We start from the raw sequence: 25,069 nt of genomic DNA, 5'->3' as shown, positions 1-25,069 counted from the left end.
ATCTGAAGCTATGTTTTTTTTTTCATTTTTTGAAAACAAAAAGATATTTTCAATTTTATTTAATGTGCAAAAAAAATATTAAATTGTTTGAGCTTCTTTTGTGCTCCCATTTTGTTGGGGCTTTATTTTTTTTGTTTGTTTGTTTTTGTTTGTTTTTTTTTGCAATGCTGCACCTCCCAAAGCATGCTGGGAGCTAAGTGATCATTATGCGTCTTGTTTTGTGGGCAACTTTTTTTGTAGTGAATCAAAAAGCGGGTGGCAAGGGGGAAGGAGTGTGCATGGCATTGTCATTAAGTGTTTACTGTACTTTTCTGAGTTGTGATATCAGCATTGCAAAGCCTACTGTCTTTTGAACATTCATTTTGACTTTGATATTCCTAACATCCTATATAATCGATGTGTTTTCCTTTCAGTGCAATGCATTTTTAAGACACTCCCTCCCCCCTACCTGAAGGCAAGCTCAGGTGAAAATCGGCCACGATAGGAAATGATTAGCAGGATTTGAAATCTCTAGGAATCCAATCTCGTACAACATTGCAGTCACATATGTGATAATGTTTTGGTTTCCCTTTTTCTCGTAGGCCGCTCCATTATTTGGGATTTCCAGCTATTTTTCAACTTGGAGATTAAAGTGAAAGTGCTGTTAGGGGGAAAAAAATTACCTGAATTGATCTTTCATAGATGTGTTTCATTCTTAATTATTTTCGTTTCCTGTAATTTAGGGATTTACACCCAATTTGGTCTCCCCTTAGTGAATTTTTTAACCTAAGTCCTTTCAGCTCTGTTAGAAACATTGCCATCCCCTTCCTTCACTCAGAGTCCCCAAGTGATGATACAGAGACTATGGATGGGGCCTGGGTCTCCAGGGCTCCTCTAGGAGATCATAAGCCAGCACTAGACATGAACCGAAACGGAGGAACACAAGGCTTTCATCCTGGAAAGACCCATTAGAGGGAATGGGGCCTATTTATTCCTAAGAAATCCTTGATCCTTTATCATTAATATATCTGTTGTTTTTAAAATTGGACATCAATGCTTAAACAAAAGGACCCCCAAACACTTTAGTTTTTAAAAATTGACATTTAAAAATTGACATCTTTAGTAGAAGATTATGTGCTATGCAATTACATTATAAATACACAACTGAAGTTGATAGTTTAGCTTTTTAACTAATTACATTATTTTCAGGACTCTGGCATACATCTTTAACCAAGATGTATTATTTAATTTAAAATGATGTGAATATTATAAGAATAAAGTCTTTCAAACACTTTTACATTGTACCTTCTATCTCTCCACCTCCCTGCACTCTACTCCCATTTTCTGTTTCATGATTTAAATGAGCCATTTTAAAAGCCATAATCATTGGTCTAATCTTCTGCCTTTATATCGCTTTTTTAGCATTTTAAGCAAGAAAAAAAAAAATAAATGTACTATTAGGAAGAGATGCCGTTATTTGTTAGGGACACATTTGATACAACAGTAACACCTCTTTTTCCATGCAAAACTTTCTCTCTCTAATTTCCATTTTCAGAGTATTTTGCCCTCTGTAAAGTGACAAAGTGCCAGGGAAAGTGGCTCAGTGGTTGAGGCCAAGTGCAAGACCCTGGGTTCCATCCCTAACACCATAAATAAATAAAATAAAATGACCAAGTGCTGAAATATGGAGCCAATTTTTAAAATGAAGTACAGATTTTTTTATTAATGTTGGAAATGTTATTTTTAAGCAATTTACTGACACTTTCTGTACCGTGACTCTGCCTACCAGAGCTGAAGACTTCTTAAGCTGGAAGTTCACTAAAGCACTCATCTCACATTTCTCACTCCACTCCATCCCAATAACAGACACCATGGTCTCATGTATTGACAGCTACATCCCAAGGTGATGGGGGAGGGAGGGGTATAAGCTTGTTTTCTACAAGAAACAAAAATGACCTAAAAGGAAAGAAAAGGAAAAGATTATTTAAATAGAATATCACATTTCTAAGAGGAGAGAAAGGGGTCTCTCAGCATGCTGAGTTTCAATAAAAGTTTCTGTTTAATCCCTTGAGTAGAATTACTTCTTTTTTACCTCAGCAAAATTTAACAGCTCTCACAGTGACGTAGTGTGCAGACAGGCCACACCAAGACGCAGAAAGAGACAGGGAGGTAGGAGGCCCATTTCTGCTGCGTTCTTACCAAGTGGCAGCAGTTTTAAAGGTGCTTAGGAAAGAAGCATGGTGCTTGAGGTACTAGGCCAGTTATTTCCCCCAAAGAATGTGTCTGCCTCCAAAACAAAATCATCCTAGAATAGGGTCTTTGGCCATTTCTCACTACCCCTGCTCTCTGCCTTTTCAAGGACATTAAAACTGAAAAAGCTGCTAGAAATGTGAGGTTCATCAGGGAAAGAAGCCACCCAGAATCCTCCTGCTGCCATTCACAGCACCTCTCCTTTGACTAGAATGTGCTTCTGGTTCTGCTGGTTTGCAGTAGCTCTAGAGACTTTGGATAGAGAGTGTAACAGGGGAGGAAGAAGAGGGGCCTTTCTGAAAACATGTGAACAGTTATTTTGGTCAGTGCCTATATTTTCTGAATATCTCCTTCCTTCTTCATCCACGTTCCTAAAATGAAACCCACTTCTCTGTTATCGTTGTTCAAACACATGAAACTAAAAATTGGAGGGAGTTTTCAGAAAAGATGAATGAGAGACATTCTTAATTCCCATGACGATGCTGCCCCCTTGTCCTTTGCTCAGGTAGAAACAGGCAGACACACAGAGGCAAGGCCATCTTTGAGACAGCCAACCACGAAGCTTAGACATAGATCAGGTCTTTTGTCTCAAAGGAGGTCCTGGAAGGCTGAAGGAAGACGCAGAAGGAGAGGAGGAGAGGCAGTATGAGGATCAGAGCAGGAAAGCAACCAGCAGATCCCCCATCGAAACCCAGGACAGGATCTGGAGTGTTCTATTGATAGTACTATTCAGAGAAGAAGAAGGAATATCAAACCATCTTTAAACCATCCCAGACCATTCCATGTGCTCTGAGAGAGATAGATCCGGTGCTGACTGAGGGCCCTGAGAGGATGCGACCCAGCTGTAACTTCCTCTTCACTTTCCAATGTGTCTGACCACAGGGCTGCTCTTCACCAATCGTGGTGAAGTTTGCTGATACCCAGAAGGACAAAGAGCAAAGGCGCCTCCAACAGCAGCTGGCACAGCAGATGCAGCAGCTCAACACTGCCACCTGGGGGAACCTGACAGGGCTGGGCGGACTTACCCCACAGTACCTGGCGGTAAGTGCTCCCCACCCAGGAGAGAAACACACCCTGCCATCCGCGAAACCCCGAAACCCCATTGGCCACTGAGTACACTCAAGAATTCATTTTCCATACATTTTGAGTCTGGAGAATTACTGAAACCACCAAGTATGCAGAATATTCTCCCAAGCTAAATTGGCTAGCATAAAAATGTGACCAACTTAGTCCTTGCCTAACAGGCTGGGCAAAGTCCCCTGGGCTAGACTCCTACCAGGTATGTCAAGGCATCCTAAAACCCTGTGTTCTGAAAAAAGACACAGCATGCTTAATGGCCCATGGGCTAAGAATGTTGACTAGCTGGAAGGTTGATACCTGTCAGGACCTCTTCTGAGATCTCCTGGGACTTTTGAGTCTGCATTTCAAGCCTTCCCAGTGAGCCCACCTTGAATACATCAACTGTTTCCTACTTTCTCCTTGTGAAACCAGAGAAATAAGGTTCACTGCAGACCAAACAGACCCATTTCTCTTGGCCATTCCTTAGCATCCCTGCTTTCTAAACTTTTACTTTCTAAGAGTTTCCTCTGTTACCATTTCACTTAGTCATTGTCTCTACTGAAATACAGTGGCCAGAATTTAAGCCACTTCCCTAGTAAGAGCTAAATGGGACAGAGTAGTGACCCCTAGTGGATTTAAAACATCTTCCTGGAGCCTGAGAGTGGCATTTGCAGTAACTGTGTCCAATGTGAGCTGGGAGGCATTGGATACTGCTAAATTATATTTTTACTCCAGCTGCTTCTCTCTCCATTTTTCTACTTTGGAGCCTAAATGTTAGACTTCACATTTATTAATTTAATTTCATATAGTGAGTCTGGGCCTTTTATTCCAGCCTCAAGAGAAAGAGAACAAACATGCAAGCACATACACACGACGTGTCCTAATTCTGTCATCTTACATTTTAACTATCCCGCTCAGGATTGGATCATCCATTAGCTTTACTTTCTAGCAGAAACTGCACTGTTTTCTAAGACAGTTACCTTGAAAAGGGAGAGTGTCCTATTTGTTGTAGAGATAAGGAAAGGGAGGCTCAGAGACTAAGTAGCTTTACCTTCTTACCCATCCACCCCCAGTGCCCAGAGGGGTCTGCAGTGGAACAGCTGTTGGTTAATGGATGAGACACATGCTTTTCCTGTCTTCATATGCTTTGTCAGCAAAAGCATTGACCAAGTTTACTGTCACCTTCTGGCCATTTCTCCATCTTATCATTGAAGATACCATGAAAGATTTTGTCAGACATCTTGCTAAAATCTACATATGCTCTACTTAACAATTTGTGTTTTCACAAACTCATGCTGTTGGAATGTTCACAGTCCATCAGTTTGATTGTGTGGACCAGAACTCTTATCCAAGATTGATCCATGCCTACCTTTTCATTGTTGGTGAGAGTCAAGCTTCCTGCTCTACCATTTCTGAGAACCAAAAGGCGAGGCAAGTGCCTGCCCTCAGGATTCCTGTGTCACCTGCACTCCACAGTTCACAGAAATCTCTGGTGCATGTCTCTGTGACCACATCTGCCAATTATTTGCATACCTGAAAAAGAATTAATTTTAACATCATTTATAAAGATGTGTTGCTATAAACTCTCTTTTCTCTCCTGAGAGGCCTAGATTCTTTCTTATCCATGTTCGCTTTACCCCTTCCCTTTGAAAGCCCTGTCCTCTGAAAGGGCTCAAGGAATTTAAATTATCCCCTGCCTCCATGGGGAGCCCAAATGCTGGCCCTGGCTCACCAAAGATTACTTATCCATGGAAATAATCCTTGGTGATAGTTTCGTGACAGTCCAGGTATTTTCCCTTACCTCAACAGATGTTATTAATTTCTCAAAATGTCTTCAAAGCTAATTTAATTTTACAACTTTAAATTTTTTTTAAATATTTATTTTTAGGTTTTAGGTGGACACATACCTTTATATTTATGTGGTGCTGAAGATCGAACCCAGTGCCTCATGCATGCTAGGCAAGTGCTCTGCCATTGAACCACAACCCAGGCTCTACAACTTTAATTTTTAAAAACATCTAATGTTTAAAAACACCACGCTTGGTGTTTTTACATCACTCGATACATGCTCATTTTTGAGTCTTATCCAACCATGGAATTTTTCTTATCAAACAGAAGAAACCTTTACTTACCCATAGGAAGGAACATCAGTGTTCTGTGTTGTTTCACACAGCTCCAAATAAGTTCTGAAAGCTTTTTCTAATGCATCTTGGAATTCGTCCTGTTCCTCCTAAGCACATAGTGCCATAACAATATTCCAGTAGTAATTTGGTAAATCTTTTTCTGTTGGTATCCAGGTACTTTGGAACATGAGAGGTAACTGTGTTCCATCCTCATAGTGTAACACCTAAACTAACCTACAGCTCAACTAAGTTGGATGGGAACTGGAACCCCCCTCATGCCTTAACCTGTAACACCCACTGATTCTATGTGGCAGGAAAAAGGTGTTTTCAGGGGAAAACGCAGACTTTTTAACAAGCATATTCATTTCTAAAGATTCTGATATATAATGCATAGCTTCAATATACAGACAGGTAGCTAATTCCAGGTTTTGACAAATAATATGTTCTCTCTGCCAGTGCAGACCATCTTAAAGTAGCTGATCATTTTCTCGGCCATATGGATGTGGCTGTACGTGTAAGGGTGTGACAGATACACTTATGTCGATAGTTATCATGATGATCTTCATGTTGGCCTAAGAGTCAGTAACCCAAGTGCTTCTGATGAGGGATAAAGAAAGCTGAACTGTGAAGAAAAGTAGAAGAGGAGGGGATGGACCTTGATTGACAGAGATGAGTTATGGTAACTACTAGACTACAGAGAGATATAATTAGTCATGCTATGTTGGTTTCAATAGATTTAACACCTGGTTGTTAAAAAGAGTAAATTGATTAATTATTTTAAGGCAGCAGTGTTAGTGAGTTTCCCCAAGTGTCTGTGTTTCTTAATAGAGATTAGACATTAATATGGATTTACAGCCCCAGCTCTGGGGACCTTCAGTCCATCAATTGCAGCAGTCGCAACCGGCCACATAAATGTAAAGGAAGAGAGTTTGCTGGCACTTTAATGAGGAAGTTACTTTGTCCTCATCTCTGCAATGTTCTGACTTGACACTTGTGTGCTCATTTGCAGCTTCTGCAGCAGGCCACCTCTTCCAGCAACCTGGGTGCATTCAGTGGCATTCAGCAAATGGCTGGTAAGTCCTGAAGCCTGTCTTTTCTTTTGACCATGCAGTTGTCAGGGTTCATTCAGAGGGGCAGAGAAAAGAAGCAGGGAAAAAGAACAAAGAGTAATTACCAGACTTATTAGCTTTCTGTCTTAGGTGTTAAAATTGGAATCAGTTGCTCCCAAGTGGTTCTTCTACTTTTGCATTTCCTACCTACCCTTCCATGTGGGTAACAGTTATAAGGTGAGGGGGCTAAGAATTCCTCTCTAGGATGCTCTGTAGTCATTGTTTGTTGTTGTTGTTATTTTAATGGGATTGATTACTGGAGGATTTCCAGCAAATTTCTATATCCAGTACAGCCAAAATGATTGACATACCTCTAACATTTTAATAATAGGCAGTCAATAAAAATGTTCTGACCTCCATAATGAAAGCCAAGATTGCAGTCCTATATTTGATACAGTTTGTAGTCCCTTGATAATGACAGACAATTAACAGGGTGCCTTTTTTTTTTTTACTTTAGTACCCCAGTTGACAGAATTGTGCATCAGAAGCTTTTATGTAAAAGTATAATCTTTGTTCTCAAGAAAATCAAAGTGCGACTACATTTGAAAGGCAGCTCATTGAAGGATTCCTTTTCATAATGAGCTGTGCCAGTAGTTGCTGAGGCGCAGTGATTAGTGAAAGGTCACTCCTACTGTGCCACCGTCCATGCTGATACCCTACCTTTACACGGGGCCAGAGCAGGCAGCGTGTGCAAGAAATCAGAACACAGGTGCCCATTAACCTGCTGGGAGGAACAGTTAGGAAGCTTTTTCCTTGTTTGATTCCAAAAGGGTGGGGTAAGGGGGGATAAGTAAAAGAACAGATTTTTGGCATATTAGAGTGAAGCACAGTTTGCTTTTATCAAGGACACCCTGAATCAATGAAATGAAGCCTAAGCATGCTACATAAAAGCCAGACTTCTTTACCTGTCACCATGAAAACTCATTTTTCTCACATTTTTTTTTGTTCAAATGCATATCCTTGTGTTTTTTTTCTTGTTTTCACTTTGAATCTGAAAAGATTTTCCCTGTGCATTCTCCCCATGTGTCTTATGACCTTCAGCCCAGCCAGGATGGTGGTCCGTGGGCTAATGGTAACTTGTTGTCTGATGGTATGCTTTGGCCTACATCAAAAATACTGCTGAATGATTTCTTGGACTTCAAATCATTTGGCATCACCTGTTTAGTTAGCTGTAATATAGCTTTTAGGTTATTGGGAAAAAAAGGTGTCTGGAAAATTTAGTTAAATTAGTGCAGTATATTTATAAATAGCTTGGGAAGCTCGTCTTGGAACTAAGAATCACAATGAATGATTAATTTATTTTTTAATTCTATGAAGAGAACTGGAGCAACATTTGTAAAAATTTTCAGGAGCCTTTTTATTTAAAAGAAAAAAAAATGGCATACCCTAAAATAAATGCTAAGACCTGTGACGTTTTTCAGCTGATTGGAGGTTTGTTTCTCTTTACACGGACCCACCCAGCTCCAAAATTAGGGGCTTTCCTTAGAGGAAGCCTCAGGCTCTCTCATTTCTGCACCTGAATAATGCAGAGAAGGTCACTTAGTCCTGAGGCTACTGCCGAGCTTGTCTTCCCAGGTGGATGGAGAGCCCTGTCATTTGTCATTAGGATGTGTGCACCTCAACCATGCCAACCACAGGTCAGGACATTAGCGTCTACATGTTCCACATGCTCATCTGAAAACTAAGAGGGTCTGGGACTCACCTCAAAAGGTGCCATGTAGCAGATGGCTAATTTAAAAGCCTTCTGTAAATGCTCTGGGCTTTCCAAAATACCCATTTCTTGACCCTTCAACTTGTTAAATTCAGTATGCTAAGTCTTCCCAGGCTGTGAAATCAAATGCTGGCCTGTCCATTTTCTATCAACCTCTTGAATATTTAAAGTTTCCAAAATTTAGGTGCCAAAAACTCTTGTCTTCTTGGGTGATTTCTATAAAAGTCACCCCCTATTTGTATGGGTAATCACATCTCATCTTCCTAAGGATGTGAAGCATTATGGTTTAGAGAACTTTCTTTTTTCCAGTTTAAAAAAAAAAAAAATGGCCTCTCCCACTCCTGTATTTTCCCAAAAGCTAGGCCTCACTTGTCTTTGCCATTAACCTACACCAGTATTACGAAGTGGTCATGGTGGGTTGGGAATAGAGGTTATTTCCTAGAAGAAGCTTTGCCCGACTCCCCCAGGTGTGGGAGGGGTGCTCTCTTTCCCAAGCCCCTCCCTTCCTTCCTCATATCTGCATACACTCCCTGTTCTTGGTGCTCTTAGCCGCTCCGTGAGCTTCAAGAGGGCCTGCCCTGGTGGCTGATGGACTCAGCCTCTAACTCCTCTGAGAGGTGCTCATGGCTAGTTGTGAAGGGATGAATGAATAAATCTGTAAGTGAACAGATGTAAATTTGTATTTTGTATGCATTCCCAATAGAGCTTAAGTTAAATGAATGAAAGAAATTTGGTTTTAGCCATATATATATATACATATATATATATATATATACACATATATATATATACGTGTGTGTGTGTGTGTGTGTGTGTGTATATATATATATATATATATATATATATATATATATATATGAACTAAGACTTTTTGAATTAAGAATTTTGGTTAGCCATGTATATACATAAACAACAACAAAAAACATTATATAAACTAAATTCAGTATCTTCACAAATGAATTGTTGGGCATTTGGAGGTAGTGTGTATACTATAAAACATGTTCTAGAGCACATTCTATATAACAAATACAAGCAGAAGCCATATGATAACAGTATCCAGGGAGCCCAAGAGGTCATTTATTTACAATCCCACCTGATATTAAAGTGTGTATTGATGGACTGGGGGTGTGGCTCAGTGGTAGAGTGTCTGCCTGGCATGCACAGGCCCTGGGTTTGATCCCCAGCACCACAAAAAAAAAAAAAAATTGTTGAGTGACTGAGATTGTGACGTAGTGAGAATGAACACATACACAATTCATATGCAATTTTTATGTATTAAAGTGGCATATTAGGGCTGGGGATGTGGCTCAAGTGGTAGTGCGCTCGCCTGGCATGTGTGCGGCCCGGGTTCGATCCTCAGCACCACGTACAAAGAAAGAGGTTGTGTCCGAAAACTAAAAAAATAAACATTAAAAAATTCTCTCTCTCTCTCTCTCTCTCTCTCTCTCTCTCTCTCTCTCTCTCAAAAAAATCTTCATTTAAAAAATAAATAAATAAATAAAAATAAAGTGGCATATTAAAAAACTCCACATATAAAACTCAAGTACTCATGCTTAGAATACTATCACCAAAGAGAATGAAATATTTTGGAAACCATAATATTTTGCTGTGAATAGCTCTCGACACATAATGGCCTGTCCTTCAGGAGATTGAGGTTTATAGTTAGAGTCTTAAAATCCCTCATTTATATGAGTAAAGCATTTTCTGCTTGAGGAGAAAATAAAGTAAAGCCAAAAAAAGAAACAGAAAAAGAAATTTTAGACGACAAGTTACTAAGTAGTTGCATCAATAAAATCTAATGAGACATCAGCTATACTTTTTTCCCCAAAATAATCTTAACCATTTTCCTTTCAAACTAAAAATATCTTTAAATGTGTTTTATTATTTCTATAAAAGGGAATCTTTACTAAATATGGAATTTAAAAGCAGAAAATGGATTAGGATCAAATCTTTTATCAGCTGAATCCTTTTATGTATACATACTGTCCTCTTTGAAGGTGATTGATTTTATTTTCCCTCTTAAAACTTCTAATAAAAACTTGGCCATTTCTCACTCATCAGTGGTATTTGTTCAGTTGAATTTCTAAAATATGGGAAACCTGGGGCCTGACTTTGAACGAAGGATTTGGATTTTCCTTGAAGGAATAAGGGAAAAGTAGCTTTTTGACCTTTAATTTTGTTCTAACAACTATCACATCTGTGGAAATCATTCTGATAGAAAAAAAAAAGTTTGCAGGTAACCTAGATCCTTGTAATCATCATGCAGTTTATTCCCACAGTGTGCCAAGGACCAAATCAGTGCTTTGTTACCAAATTACAGCAGCAAACATGGAAGTACAAAAAGGTTAAATAAGTTATGGGAGACGACAGCACCAGTAAGTGGTACGATATAGATTCAAATAACTCAAATCTTACAACTTTATGACGGAGGGGTTATCATACCCCATTTTATAGGTGGTCTCTTTAACCTCGATTAATAAACTTACCCCAAATCACTAAGCTAGTAAGCATGGATCCTCATTTTCAGTCCAACCTAGCCTGATCCAATACCTGAGCTGTCTGTGGCCTCCAAACTTATAAAACACAGAGCCTCCCTCTCCCCACCCCATTATGAATCAGCCTACTATGGGAGAAATAGAGGAACTCTACATAGAGCAGAGGGGTTGGAGGGGAAGGGAGGAGGGCATGGGATTAGAAATGATGGTGGAATGTGATGATCATTATTATACAAAGCACATGTATAAAGACACGAATTGGTGTGAATATACTCTGTATACAACCAGAGATATGAAAAATTGTGCTCTATATGTATAATAAGAATTGTAATGCATTCCTCTATAAATATATATATATATATATATATATATATATATATATATATAGAAACACGGAGCCTCGTGTCTCAGCCAGTTCAGGTAATGTCAGCATAAATGCACGTGCTGCAGTGATTGACTACAGGAACAATTTAACAGGCCAAATAATGAGTTGAGTTCCAGCCTGAGCTAGAACCCCATAACTATTAAAAAGGAAGCAATTCAGAGAAAGTAACTGGAAACTGCCTCCCTTCATTCTGGAAAATATTTCCAGTTTATTAAGAGTAGGTCATTCTTTGTTGGGGGGGATTTTTTTTTTTTTTAGAATGAGGAATTCTTCTTTAAAAAAATTATAGATATTTGAAGTTATAGGTGAAGAGAAATTATCTGTTGATGAACAAGGTAAAATGCTTCCTTTAAATTCTGATTTTCAGTAAAGCTGATGGTAATTCTCTTTCAGATTATCTGGTCTAGAATTTTTTTAAAATATTTATTTTTTTTAGTTTTAGGTGGACACAATCTCTTTATTTTACATTTATGTGGTGCTGAGGATCGAACCCAGTGCCTTGTGCATGCTAGGTGAACGCTCTACCACTGAGCCGCAACCCAGCCCTAGAATTTTTAAGTTAACAAAATTGCAGAGTACAAATATTTGCTTAAAACAACAAAATAGCTCTCCTTTTATCAATTTGAATTCTCCCAGAGAAGACTGTCTTGGAGTGTCTGTCACAAGTGGAGAAGAGGGAAGGCATTTGCACAATGTATGGGAGCCCTGAGAAGCTCCACTTGGAGCGGCTCCCAGTGTGGTGGAGCGTGCATGGTAGGCCCACAAAGACCCTGTGTTCTTCCTGAGTCTCCAGCAGTCCGCACCACAGACACTTCCTGCGAATGTGCTAATAGGCCTTATGAGAATGTTCTATAACCACCCATCTGTCACTTTTTAACAGACCTGATTGGCAAGCACTTGTAACAACTGACATCTGTTCTCGCTTATTGATATGCAGATTTATGGTAATTCCTATGAACAATAAGACACAAAATTACCTAAGGTGAACATTAAATTAAAATTTCATGCCCTTCTCCTTATAAATAATTTTTTTAAAATCTTATGTTTCAAGTAGGCATATTGCGCATCTGTTTTGTACATAATTTCTTCGTTTGGAGAAGGATTTTTTTTTCCCCAAGTAATGAATGAAAAGTGGATCCCTGTATTCCCAACTTTCTTTTCCCCCTTTTATCATCATCATAGCGGCTCACTGTTAGATTTCCTAAAATTTCAAATGTTTTGCATGTCTCGTCACCCCACTTATTGCCCCTGGTTTGAGGGGTGCCCATCTGAGCAGAGTGCTTCGTGAAGTTAAATGTCGGTTTTTCTTCTCAGAAAAGCTAGCTGTGTGCCAAGCCAGAACGAGCTTCCGGAAGGGTGACAGGCGCCTCTCCGTCTGGTGCCCTTTCATGGTGATTATGTAGGAGTAAGAGAAAGTGTGACTAGGGGGGTGGAAAATGAGGAGGCGCCTGTGACAGGAGCTGAGAAAGAGGGAAAGGACAAGGAGAACTCACACGCCCCAAAGAAGAAGAAAATAGGAACCAGAAATATGAATTCCAAAATGAGCAGGAGCAGGCCCCCCACCCCACCCCCCATGGCCTGTGGAGCCTGGACTTGACCCTGGGGAAGAATAACGCAAAGCAGAAAAGGAGGCAGCTCACTCCTAGGAGCAGGCTCAGGGTCTGGGGTAGCCCAGGCCTGCAGGGTGACACTAGAGAAGGTGGTGTAACTGGAGATAAGACTCTGTGAGCCTGTCCTGACCCAGCTGCCCATGTGGTTTCCATAACAGGGGCAGTGACTTCCTCCGAGGGAGGAAGGGATGATGAGATGCCACTTCCCAGGTGAGGGCTCCCAGGCTGTGGATGCATGTCAGTCACCACACACATATGCTGTTGCCACTGAAGGGTTCAGAAGCACTGTGTCCAATAGAAACGTCCCAGGCTCCTTCCACTTGCCCCAGACTCATTTCCCTGACATCAGTAGCATTTGGAAGACCAGGGTGGTTCAGGAATGTCCTTGAGGAGGGATGAGCTAGAGAGTAGGCAGAAGGCCTCTGCCTGGCAAACACAAGAACACTGGGCAGAGGGAAAAGGCGCCTTCGTTACCCGGCAGCCTCTGTCCAGGTTGGTACCCCATTTTATAGGTGGTCTTTGTGAGGTTCTGCTCTGTGAGCTTCCTGGCTCTGCTCGAGTCCTCCTGAGTTTCAGCTATGCCCAGAAACGCAGCTAAGCCTGCAGAAGATCTGATGTGGTAGGCTGCTTCTGTTGGTGCATGGGTGGGTGTCTTTGTTCTGAATGGGAGAAGGGGCTGTTTCCTTTCCTCCTCCTCCTCCCCTGTTCTCTGTGTCATCACTCCTCAGCTATCACTTCCCGAGTCTTCCTGTCACATAGTCACTGTCCCGACCCTAGACTTGTCACTTAATGGCTTCCTGCTAGGACTTGTGTCTTTTTCAAGTCGTCTAGATTTATTTTACTTTTTTTTTATAGTCTATCACAAAAAACATTTTGCACATGATCTCTCTCTCTCTCTCTCTCTCTCTCTCTCTCTCTCTCACACACACACACACACACACACACACACCCCTTCATAAAATTTCAGGAAGTTCATAGACCACCTGAATCCCTCTGAGGGCCCCCAGTTGTGTGGGAGAAGCAGCATGAACAGCCTCAGTATGGAGAAGAGGCCAGGGGTCCATTGGTTCACCAGGGCACTTGACACCAGTGGTCTCTGGCATCTGGGATCCTGGTAATGGATGCAAAAGGAATCACATTAAGAAATTTAAGAATTCAGTGATTTAGAGAGCAAGACATAGTGCATAGTCACAAAGTGGTTACTGGTTAACTCAGTTCTTAGCTACTAATGAAGATCTAATTCAGTTCCTGGATTTCAGACACCATGATTAAGTGGAGAACAGGACTGTAAGACACTGTCTCCCAGGCCTGCTGTTCCCACTCCCAGGTCTCGAATTTGCTTCTGCTGGATTAACAGGCCTTCCCTGGCAGCTTCATGGGCTGAGTGCATTAGACAGTGGCAAGCCCACTCTAGGCAACTGTGCAGGTTACAGTTGACTTCTAGTGCCCTGGCCACAACTCCTTTTAAACCCCGCACCATTCCATCCCCTTCCTTCCTCTCCTCCCTGTCCCTCCTAAACTTTTCTGAGGTACGAAGTTTAATGAAGTAAGTAAAGACCAAGACACAAGGACAAACAGGCAAAAGAGGCCCAGATGGGGACCAAGAAGACAGAAGGGACACAACAAGGAGGCCAATTCAACAAGGAGAGGGCAGCCACATGGAGAAGAAAGCAGAATTCTCACATTTACCCAGGCCTGCTCCCTGGGGTGTTGCCCTTGCAGAATGGGAAATGGTGTTTTGACCTCCTCATGCCTTAGTTTCCCCTCTCTCTGGCCTGCACACAGCAGTAAGGCCACCACCGTGTGGGTTTGTTATGAATACCAAGTCAGGGACCACACGTAGAGCACTGAGGATGCCTGGCACATGCTTTATCCTCATGACCATTGTCCTCATTATTTGAGGTAATACTGCAGTTACTAGTCTTGCCAAGAGTCTTCCTCTTTGAACAACTACTGGGCATTGTTCTGGGACATTTCCATGTATTGACCCTCAAGAAGTAGGTTCCATTGTAATTCCACTTGGCCATTGGGAACCCCGAGGCACAGAACCAATTTGCTCCAGGTGGTCTGGTTGGAGTAGTGGGCAGAGCTGGGTTGATTTAAACCCAGGGCATCTGAGATTGGAGCTTGCATGCTTCAACACCAGCACAACCACCTCTGCTGAGTGGCAGTGTCACTATTGCCATTGAGAATTCTGTGCATTCCAAGCCTTAGGAACAGGAGATAGTGTGAAGAACAGGGTGTCCCTGCCAGCCCTGCACTGAGAAAAGCAGAAATGTGGGGATTACCACTGGGAAGGGGCCCCCATCTGGAAAGTTGGCTGACGCACCTCTGTGGTACTGAACACTTTTATTTGGGAGTGGTATTTGGGGGGAATCAGGAAAGCCTGATGGGTTGTCACACCAGACCATGACAGGACTGCAGAGAAGGGGCAAGGAGTGATCCCCCACTTCTCACTGGCCGGTGTTTTCCTGTACTTTTCTGGCATCTCCCTCAAATGAGATTTTGTGAGAATTTGGTTCTGAATCTGGGCCTATTTCCAGAAACTGATGAACCAAAAGGATTTCCCCCCAGTCATTGGCTTCTCCCTGCCCCAAACTCCAGCAGCCTCCCTGGGCACTGGCTGTCCTATTCCCTCTCCATCCTCAATGTCTGACACAGGGTCTGGCCCATGGTGGCCACTTAGGTGCTGGCTGGGTGGAAGGATGGATGCCCGGGTGAACAGTGGACAGGCAGACGTCCTCCTGCCTTACTAGTTCTAACACCTCCGCTCTACCTTTTCCCTCAGATCCCTCAGACACTGGGGATCACAGTGGCATCAGCTTTCCATTCTTCATCTCGGCTCCGTAGAAGAGAGTTTGCAGATGACACACAGACTGTGCATCTGTGCCATGTGCAGGAGGATCTGCTGCCATTGGCTGTTCTTAGCCAAGGACCTGATGTCTCTAACCTGGAGGAGTGGGCTTGGCCAGGCCATCGTACAGCTCTCTAGCTCCAGTACTATAGCGCCCAACTCAGGAGGGTCACAGATGTCCTGGAGGAGGAGTCCTCTGGCCTGAGCCTTGAGTCATGCTTCAGCCTTATGTTGATTTTGCCAGATGCATGTTCTAGAATTTACTTCAGCACCAACCCTCTTCTTTTTTTTCCCTGGTGGTGATGTAGTCTGGTCATCTGGTTCTCATCATGAAAATAATCAGTCCCGAGGGATGGTCGGACATTGCAAGGTGCCTCACTGAGAGCCCCGGGGCCTGGGAGCTCTTGGCGCCCTCAGGCCCAGGTGCACTCATGTTGCTTTGGGGAAGTAGAGCCCTCCGTTGGGTACAGGTGCTTCTGCACTAAAGCTAGGCAGCTGCCATAACTTCCTCCATTTCCATTTTGTTAAAGTAAGACTGAAAAAGAAGACCTGCGCTTCTGAACACCCACGTTCCCATAAACATGACACGGTTCGACCCTTGATCAGAGGGAACAAGAGAGAGCCTTGTTTGCAGTTGCATTTACTCCATGAGACAGGGTGGCCGGAAGTCTAAGTTTTTCTTACAGAAATTCACAGGATTCCACAAATACTTGTGTCCTGGCTTCTAAGCCTCCCCATCCCCACCAAATTAGTAGGTTTTAAAAAATAGGTGTTTGGCTTTCCAGCCACCAGGTCTGAATGTCTCCTGGAAGAAGATAAGAATATCATTTTTAACAAAATGAGAATGCATTTTGCAACAAAGACGTCTGGATCATTTTCAGAGTAGAAGCAAACCCTGAAGGAAGGGGCAGAAGAGTACAGAAGTGCCCAACTCATGCTTATTCTGAGAGTGCCACGCCAGTGGCTAGGGGCTTACTCTGGTGTGTTGCTAGACCATTCACCCACCCATAGCAACCTCCCCCGACACATATGGGATCAGCTATCAGGCAATTGTTCCTAAAGCAGATTAAATTTGCTCAAGAGACATTTATTAAGTATCTAGTTTTGAGGCCCGAGAAGAAGGTAAAATTAAGCTGATTACTGAACTCAAGTGTGTCTCTCTCTCTCTCTCTCTCTCTCTCTCTCTCTCTCTCTCTCTCTCTCTTTCTTCTCTATAAGGGGAAAGGCGTTGTTTCCTGCTTCTCACCTGTGTGCTCTCTTACTGTGAAACCAATCATGGAAAATAGGTGGATTGTTCAGAAAGCCTGTGGATTGAGAAATTGAAGGGGGAGGAAAAAATAAATTGAAACTTCCTGTGGCAGGGACACCTGACCCAAGTCCAGCCTTAGGTCACTGCCCCAGATCTCTCAGCTGATCCCACCCTCGTGCTTACAAATTTTTAATTTCCTTGGTTTTTTCCTTAATTTTTTACTTGCTAGAAAGTCACTGTACTTAAAAATAGCACATTTTTAAAAACAATCTTTTAAAAAATTTTTTAAACATAAATACCTTTAAAATACAAACATTTTACAAATAAAGCTATTAAAGCACTGCCATTTTAATTCATTTTTTTATTCATCAAATACTGGGCTTCTACTATGGGCATCTTTTAGAGTTCACATTTGAAATGAAGAGAAAAGTTCAGTGGCAATAACAACAATAGCTAACATTTATTGGGTACTTAGAGTTGTGCAAGAGTAATTTGCACTTATCATCTTATTTAATCTGCCATTTGAATTCAGGTACAGTTAGTATGTCCATCACTAACCAAGAAATGGAGAAACTGAGTAATTTGCTCAGAATCATCAATCTGGAAAAGTGGCAGAGCCAGGATTATAACCCATGTTGGTTCACGTTCAGAGAGAGAGCATTTAACCAATGAACTGTAATTTCCTCTGTAATACCTTATGCCATGCACCTGTCAAGTTAGGGAATGAGAGTTGACTACAAAGTGCTTCTCAGCTGTCCATGCCAAGATCTCACTTTCTTGACAACTACGTCTTAAAGTTGCCAGTCTAAAGGCCCTTCTGTGGGCAGTCAACACAGAGCGCTCTCTTGTCTTCTAGTTATCCCTGCCGCAGGGAGAGAAGGGAGTAGGGAGCAGGTCCTGAGTCAGGGCGGGCAGCACCCCAGTGAGGTAACTCTGCTGAGTAATTTCCTGGATAGAGCGCAGGTGCTCTTTCTTAGTACCGTGACTCTAGGAGTAGAAGATGGTATCTAAAGAACTGAAGGAGTGTCCTCTGAAAAGAGGAACAGAGACCAGCTCCCCACAGCCGGGGTGAATATATATGACATTGAGATATCTTAGCATGGTGCCACAGGCACATGCTCTTGTCATCTGCCCTGATGACCTTGGGAGCCTGTTCTCATCTGGAAGCTGGGGAAGTGGGACTATTGCTAATGATACTTTTCTCTTTCCCCCACAGGCATGAATGCTTTACAGTTACAGAATCTGGCCACACTGGCTGCCGCAGCAGCCGCAGCCCAGACCTCAGCCACCAGCACCAACGCAAACCCTCTCTCAACCACAAGCAGCGCCCTGGGTGCCCTCACGAGCCCCGGTGAGTGGAAGTGTCCTTCCCGGCAGTGATGCAGGAGGAGTGTGGACAGACAGGTCTGCATGTGCCCAGGTGCCAAGGGTGAGGCTAGACATGACCAGGACAGGACCAGGAGACTGGCACTGGACATCTGGGTTATTTTTTTTTTTTTAAGAAACAAAACTTGAATGTGTGTTTTATTTTCCAAGATGAAATGAGGAAAGTTCTCAGTAAAAGAATCCACTGGGATAGCAGTTCTCACGCATTCGTTTTGTTTCAAAAAAGATTTGTACTGTCCACTCAGTCCTCAGGAAGTCATCTCTGTGAGGAACCTCAGTTTCTCAGGCCTACTTTTGTCCAGTCCTCTTTTTAAAAAAAAGAAAGAAAGAAAAAGAAAAGAGAAAAAACAATTTAAGAACTCTGTTAAATCACAAAATCCCAATCGTTTTTGGTGTTGGATTTCACACCAGGTCCATCCTTCACATTTGATTTTAAAATCCACAATCTTACAAGGAACATCTTTGTTGTTCATTTATGGTCGGATTCTGGGCTATGTAATTCATTCTTTCTTCCTCAGGAACTTTGTTGCCTTATTCAAAAGCAGATGCCATTTTTCTTTTCATACAAGGCAAATATAATGTGGTTGCTTGGATACCATGATTTGTTTTCTTTAGGAAAAAAAAAGGCAGAATGTTTGACTGGCTTTTCTTCTCTGAATTTTCTAGACCTTGATAGATGATCTCACATGAAGGAGTTGGCCTGGACCATCTCCAAGCCTCCTTCTAACTTTGAAAATCCCATGACCCTCTATCAGCTGTGCCCAAACAAGTAGCTAGACTCTACTGAATTACAGGAGGGTTTTCTCCAGCTTACCGGAGACGGCGTTCTTAGGCTTTCAGGGAGCAGTGACATACATTCCTTGTACCTGTAACGCTTGGGAGAACAGCAGCCCTTGGTCTTTATAAAACATTGTCTAAGACATCTCACCTTCAGTGTGGATTGGATAGAAAAACCTAAGGGATAGTTAGGAGAATCTGGTGGATTTATCCGTAATGTGCAGAAAAATCTCATGGTAACAGCAGAGAGGTATAGTGACTTCATTCTCTAAAATGTTTTAAAAACATTTGACCATGGTTGCTATATGTAGGCTCATTTTATGCCTTGACTCGTATTCCTGAAAAATCAACTGTAAGTCAGTTTTTTTAAGAAACAAAATTATATCTTTAAAACAGTCTACAAACTTATAGAAATCTTTTCATGGTCCATTTTAAGAAACATAAACACTTTGTGAACAGATTCAAAGTTTGGTCTCTACTTTATCCATTTTATAAATCAAATTTCAAGGTATTTTACTACCTAAGAATTTCTCTTCCTGTATTAGGACTATGAAATAATTAAAATAGCACAGAGTATCATATGTGCATTTTATTGTATTTTAAGCTAGAAGACTTACCACTTTAAAAAAGCCAACTACAGAAGTGGATGTAGTTGATCAGCATAAATAACTAATTTAATGATATGAATAATGTAATTCATATCTACAAGGTGCCTGGACAGCGTTAGGCACTGGCCTGGTGCTGGGGATATGGCAGTGGACAGATGCCCTGTCTTCTCTCAGGAGTCCTTCAGGTCTCTCGGGAACCTGCACAATAAGCAAATAAATGTATGATATATATGTGCTAAGTAGGTCTTTTAAGAGGATCAAACAGAATAAGGTGAAGAGGGCAAAAGGATTGAAGGAAGTGATCCCTTTCTCAAAAGATGACATTTAAGCAGAAACCTGAATGTAGTGTAGGAAGCCCCAGGGGTCTTCAGGCAGGGAACTGAGCAAGCATCAATGCCAGGGTGGGGGGCTTGGCCTGAAGATAAAGTAGCCTGAAGCACTGGTGCCCAGCCGAGGGAGGAGGGAGAGCCAGAAAGGGAGAGGAAGATCCATGCGATGGGCCCACAGCCTTCCCGTTAGTGTAGTGAGGATGGTGAATCTTCTGCAGCCATCTTGAGATGCAGGTGCTCGTCCTCGGGAGATGGCTTGAGTGAATGTCTGGAAGAAATTTTTAAAATATTTGGCAATCAGGTTTTTTCTCTGAGACCAGAGCAAAAAAGAAAACACACTTGGAGACAGATTTTCCATCTTTCTGCTCTAGTCAGACATTAGCATTAGCAAAGCATCCTTCCCACACTCTCACAGAGACATTCTGCCCTTTGCAAATTCTGCTACCTGAGGTGTCATTGAAAGGGATTTTTCTCTTCTCTGTCGAGGAATCCTTTTCATAATAGCCAAAAGTATTTCATTAGAATCCTGAAGTGTACCAGCAAAAACTACTTAAATCTACATTTCAATTATTTTTTCCTAATTGTAACTTAAAAAAAAAACAAACTAGTATTTAAGTGAAAGTAAATTTATTTGTCTAATTTCCATCAGGGATTTTTTCAAAGTGACATAAATTGTAGTTAGTAGAATTCACAACTCTCCCCTTCATCCAGGCAGTTTCCTATGAAAGAAAAGGGATTGGAAGCCATTCCTAAAGCCAATGCCTTTGTTTAGTTTTAAAATAATAATACACTGGGCTTATATGTGTACCCGTCAACCTGAAATGTGCGGAAGCCTCATCCTACACAGGCCTTGGTTCTACCCTTGTTTTAAATGTCTCTGAAGCTTCAGACAAATTCATCTAGAAAGGAAAGGGACAATGTAATCCCCCAAACTATTAATTTTTTTAAATAATTGTAAATTTATCTTTTCATTTTTACATACCCAGAAAAAGTCTCCCTACAGCATTATTATAAATGATTTTAAACAGTCTTGGCTTTAAAACATGAAAGATTAAGCTTTAATTTTTGTTTAAAAAAATCCCCTTAGGCAATAAATAGGTTCCTTTGTCTCATGGCCTTGAAATAAAAATTAAAATAGTTTAAATTGCCCATGGTTAGAATAAGTGTTACATGCAATTATCAGATGGTAGTGAATAAAATTAGAAATTAAATCATGAAAGAATAAAAACCAGGTAAGTGCATATTATGCCTTTTATGAGTTTCTCACGGGTCTTTTGAAGCCTAATTTAATCGTGTTTCTTGTCTTTTTATTTTGATATGATAATTTTTCCTTTGTTTACTTCACTCTCCTGTTTAGTTAATTAATTCTTGGGTCGTAGCGCCTTACCCAGTTTTGAACCTGTTTTTGAGGACTGCTTCTCTATGTTTATAGAAGAAGGCAAGTTGGGAGGCATGCAGTATTCGCCTCCACCCCACGTGTTGTAGACGTGCTGTTTGGTCATTTCGAGAGCTTGCAGGAGAACATTACCATTACTGCATGTGAACCCTTCTTAGGCATTTTCTGTCTAAAACCTAATAGTGTATTCATGGGCCACATGATTTTTCTGATCTCCTCCTATTTTCTTTTTTTTTTTTTTTAATATTTATTGTTTGGTTGTAGTTGGAAACAGTGCCTTTATTTATTTATTTTTATGTGGTGCTGAGGATCAAACCTAGGGCCTTGCCCGTGCTAGGCAAGTGCTCTGCTGCTGAGCCACAGCCCCAGCCCAACCTATCTTCTTTTTTAAAGAAAGAGATGTTTTAAAATTCTCCAAATGCTTCTGTGAGTGCAGACTCAGTCAAGTGCACACTTCAGGATAATGAGTGATTTTCTTCAGTGGCGCGAGGCATTTTAAAATGCAGGGAAGCGTTGCTCCATTCCCATCGCGGCCTCTTTACTCTCCCCTCTAAATTTTTGGCCATCTTTCTCCCAGCTTCAAGGTGCCCCTACTTCCTTTGGGAAGTGCTGCAGATTCCTTCTGGACTGTTCCAGGGAAAGGGCAGTTGAGGGTGCTTTAATGTGATTCAGACCTTTCCTGCCCTCCTCACATGGTGACAACTGGTGAGTGGATACTGTCCCTGTGGCACACCTGTCACCAGAGCCAGTTCCCATAAACAACAGGAAACAAGAATTCACATCAGAGTCATCCTATAGCCTTTCCATTTATAGGAGACTTTATCGCCCCTCTTTAGGTCATCTGAGAACCTGCATTATGTGGAGATGATAGTTAGTGGCTGATGACCCATTCCTGAACCTTCTAATATGAGTAGAGCAAATATGTAAAAATGAGTTGGGCCCCTGCTGCCCACTCCAGGTGGTGACATGCACTGACACCAAGTGGGCTATGATGAGGCCAGGACAGAGGGACAGACAGACAAAGGGCATTGAGAAAGGCCTTCTCCTTCAGGCTACCGCAGTGATACCTCAACCTCAGAAAGTCCAAGCCTAAACTTCTTCCCCCATTGACCAGGTCATCGCACCACACCCCACCTGTTACAGGTATTATTTCAGTCACCAATGGAACTTGGTGGCTGGTGTTCAGAGCCAGCCAGGGCTCAGCAACACACTCCGGTGCCTCCTCATTCCCCAGGAGTCTGTGGAGTAGCCGGTTCCCTCTGAGCATCTTTTCCCTCCCAGTTGACACCGACTTGAACTCCCTTGGCATTCCTGGAATAGCCTCCAACTAAGCTCCTGCCCTCTGTACACTTTGCCCACTGCTGGAAAACGCAACCTCCACATTCAGACCCTTGTATTCAACTCACCTTGGTCTGGACCAGGGGAAGACACTGCTGAGCAGGTTGACCCAGTCCTGTCTCATCTGCTCACTCCTCCACATCAGAACTGCACGGCCTGCCTGGAGCGGTCACACTCTGGTGCCGCCTCATTCCCACCTTCATGCTGGTGGATTCCTATACCTAGATGCCTTCTCTCCCCTTTCTTCTGTGAAACCTCCCACATCATTAGATGATGTTAGTGCTCGTTCTTGGGAAGATTAGGTACAGGTCTAAAGCTGGTACTTTTGATACACACTCTAAGAAGTTCCCTTAGGAGCTTTTTGAGGGTGGAGGAGAGAGGGAAGTATCAGCAGGAGTAGGTGACCTGTGAACCACATCCATGCTCCTACGCTGCCAGTGTGCTCTGCACACCACACCTTCACCAAAATACTCATCCTGTAGCTTTGCACAATAGCCACTGGGCGCATGTCTCCTCCCTTGCCCTCTAGAAAGTGAGCTTTGTTTACAGTATCCACAGTTTGTGGCTTATTTGTAATCCCCACTGCTTTTGGAGCAACACATCACATACAGGCCTGCAAGGGTGGTGGTATTATTATTAACAACTCAGTGGAATAGCCAAGTGAAAACAGTCTAAGAATGGAGTTGGGAGAGCCATTCATTCTAGTACAGTGCACCCTTAAGGAGGCATCTGAGACCATCACAGTGATGTTGACAGAGTTAGTAAACCCACCTCACAACCCACGTCCTCACACAAGCTAGACAAGTGCTCTATCACTGAGCCACACCCCTAGCCCTTTTGAGATAGGGTCTTGCAAAGTTGCCCAGGCTGGCCTCAAACATTTGATCCTCCTGTCTCAGTCCTCAAGTCACGTGGATTGCAGACATGCACCAGCACACCCGACTCCATAATCAAGTTCCTGAGGAATCCAAACAGCCACAACTTCTATGTGAATATTCAGTTCTGACAGGCTTCTGAAGAATGAATGAATGCTAACTTACATTAGAACAAAGTCATATGAAGCATTTTTTTTATTAACAATCTCACAGAGTGGCTTTCAAAATGTTCTGATGTCAGCATATAGAATAAGAAAGCATCCTGTATCAAAGGCACTTCATTTTCAAAAGAACCACCTACTCTAACGGGGGATTTTGAAAGATGACACAACAGCTCCTCCTCCTCCAGCACCCTTAACTTCCTGCGCATGGCTAACTCTGCAGAGCCCTGGCATTCCCACACAGGTTAGGTGCAGCAAGACCCCACTTGGCCTCTCAGGGTACCTTGATTTGTACTGTACTTACGAAATATAAGGCACTTTATTAATTCAGGAACCAGTTATTTCTGTGAAGAATCCCCGAGTCTCTCCCGCCCCTTTGTCTCCTTATACCCATCTTTTGTCACTGCTTGTTTTCAGGGAAAATCAGTCAGTCTCAAAGTGAGCAGTTTCCCCTTCATTAGTTACTTTTCTAAGTTTTCAGTTGAGAAGAAGCAAACCAGTTAATAAAGTGAGATATTTATTTGTGCAGTTGAATCAATGAAATAATTTGAATAACCTTTAAGTATAAACTAGACTATCTGTACCCTTAAAACACCTTTTCTTAACCAGTCTTTCTCCTGCCTCTGTAAAATTTTGTGAATTGGACAGAGGTAAGGAGGAGAAAGAACCTTCTTCTTTATTCCTCTTATTTACATTCTATGTTTTTTCTGTGCATTTAAAGCAACAAAGTGCTCTGAGTAACATCTCCCCTTAGAGCAGATTTGTCAGGGGATAGACCCAGGAAGTGAGCGGGTTTGCCATAGAGAGTTGCACTTGGCCTTTCTGCTCTATGGCTTCTCAATAGAAGCATTACATGAAAACCAAGTTTTTAAACATTTAACTCAGAGTTCTATTTATTTATTTATTTATTCATTCATTCATTCATTCATTCATTCATTCATTCATACATACATACATACCGGGAATTGAACCCAGGGGCACTTTATCACTGAGCTACATACCCACCCCTTTTTATTTTTTAATGTTGAGAAAAGATCTCGAGAAGTTGCATAGAGCCTCATTAAGTTGCTGAGGCTGACCTTGAACTCACAATCCTCCTGCCTTGACCTTCCAAATCACTGGGATTTCAGGCATGCAACACCACTCCAGCAGAGATCTTTTTTAAACAAATAGTTGAGAATGTGTCTTTCTAGTAAATGGTCATTTCTTTGCCATTGGTCATCTGCTGCTAAGGAGGTTTAAAGCGTCCAGTACCTTCCCAACAAGGGGAGTTTTAAAGCTTCCTCCCAGGGCTGTGAATTTTGATGTGGAATTACCTTTAAATTTCACTTGTCATCAAGAAAACTATAAGTCAAATAGTCAGAAGCACGGCTAA

At 42.0% G+C, this 25,069-nt stretch overlaps 1 protein-coding gene across 16 annotated transcripts in view; it reads left to right on the top strand.

The window, feature by feature from the left end:
• Nucleotides 1-25,069, top strand: part of CELF2 (CUGBP Elav-like family member 2) — a 501,848-nt gene that overhangs the window by 436,915 nt on the left and 39,864 nt on the right. For all 16 annotated transcript variants that reach the window (XM_081300440.1, XM_081300426.1, XM_081300428.1 and 13 more), the window contains 3 exons: nucleotides 3,112-3,270; nucleotides 6,421-6,484; nucleotides 18,041-18,175. In XM_081300440.1, coding sequence (XP_081156566.1) covers nucleotides 3,112-3,270; nucleotides 6,421-6,484; nucleotides 18,041-18,175 — 358 coding nt within the window. The remainder of the gene's footprint in view (nucleotides 1-3,111; nucleotides 3,271-6,420; nucleotides 6,485-18,040; nucleotides 18,176-25,069) is intronic.

The sequence above is a fragment of the Spermophilus citellus genome (assembly GCF_964194105.1).
Source record: "Spermophilus citellus genome assembly, chromosome: 6".
Classification (NCBI taxonomy): Eukaryota; Metazoa; Chordata; class Mammalia; order Rodentia; family Sciuridae; genus Spermophilus; species Spermophilus citellus.
The sequence above is the reverse complement of the archived record's forward strand: the minus strand, read 5'-3'. Positions and strand labels throughout refer to the sequence as shown.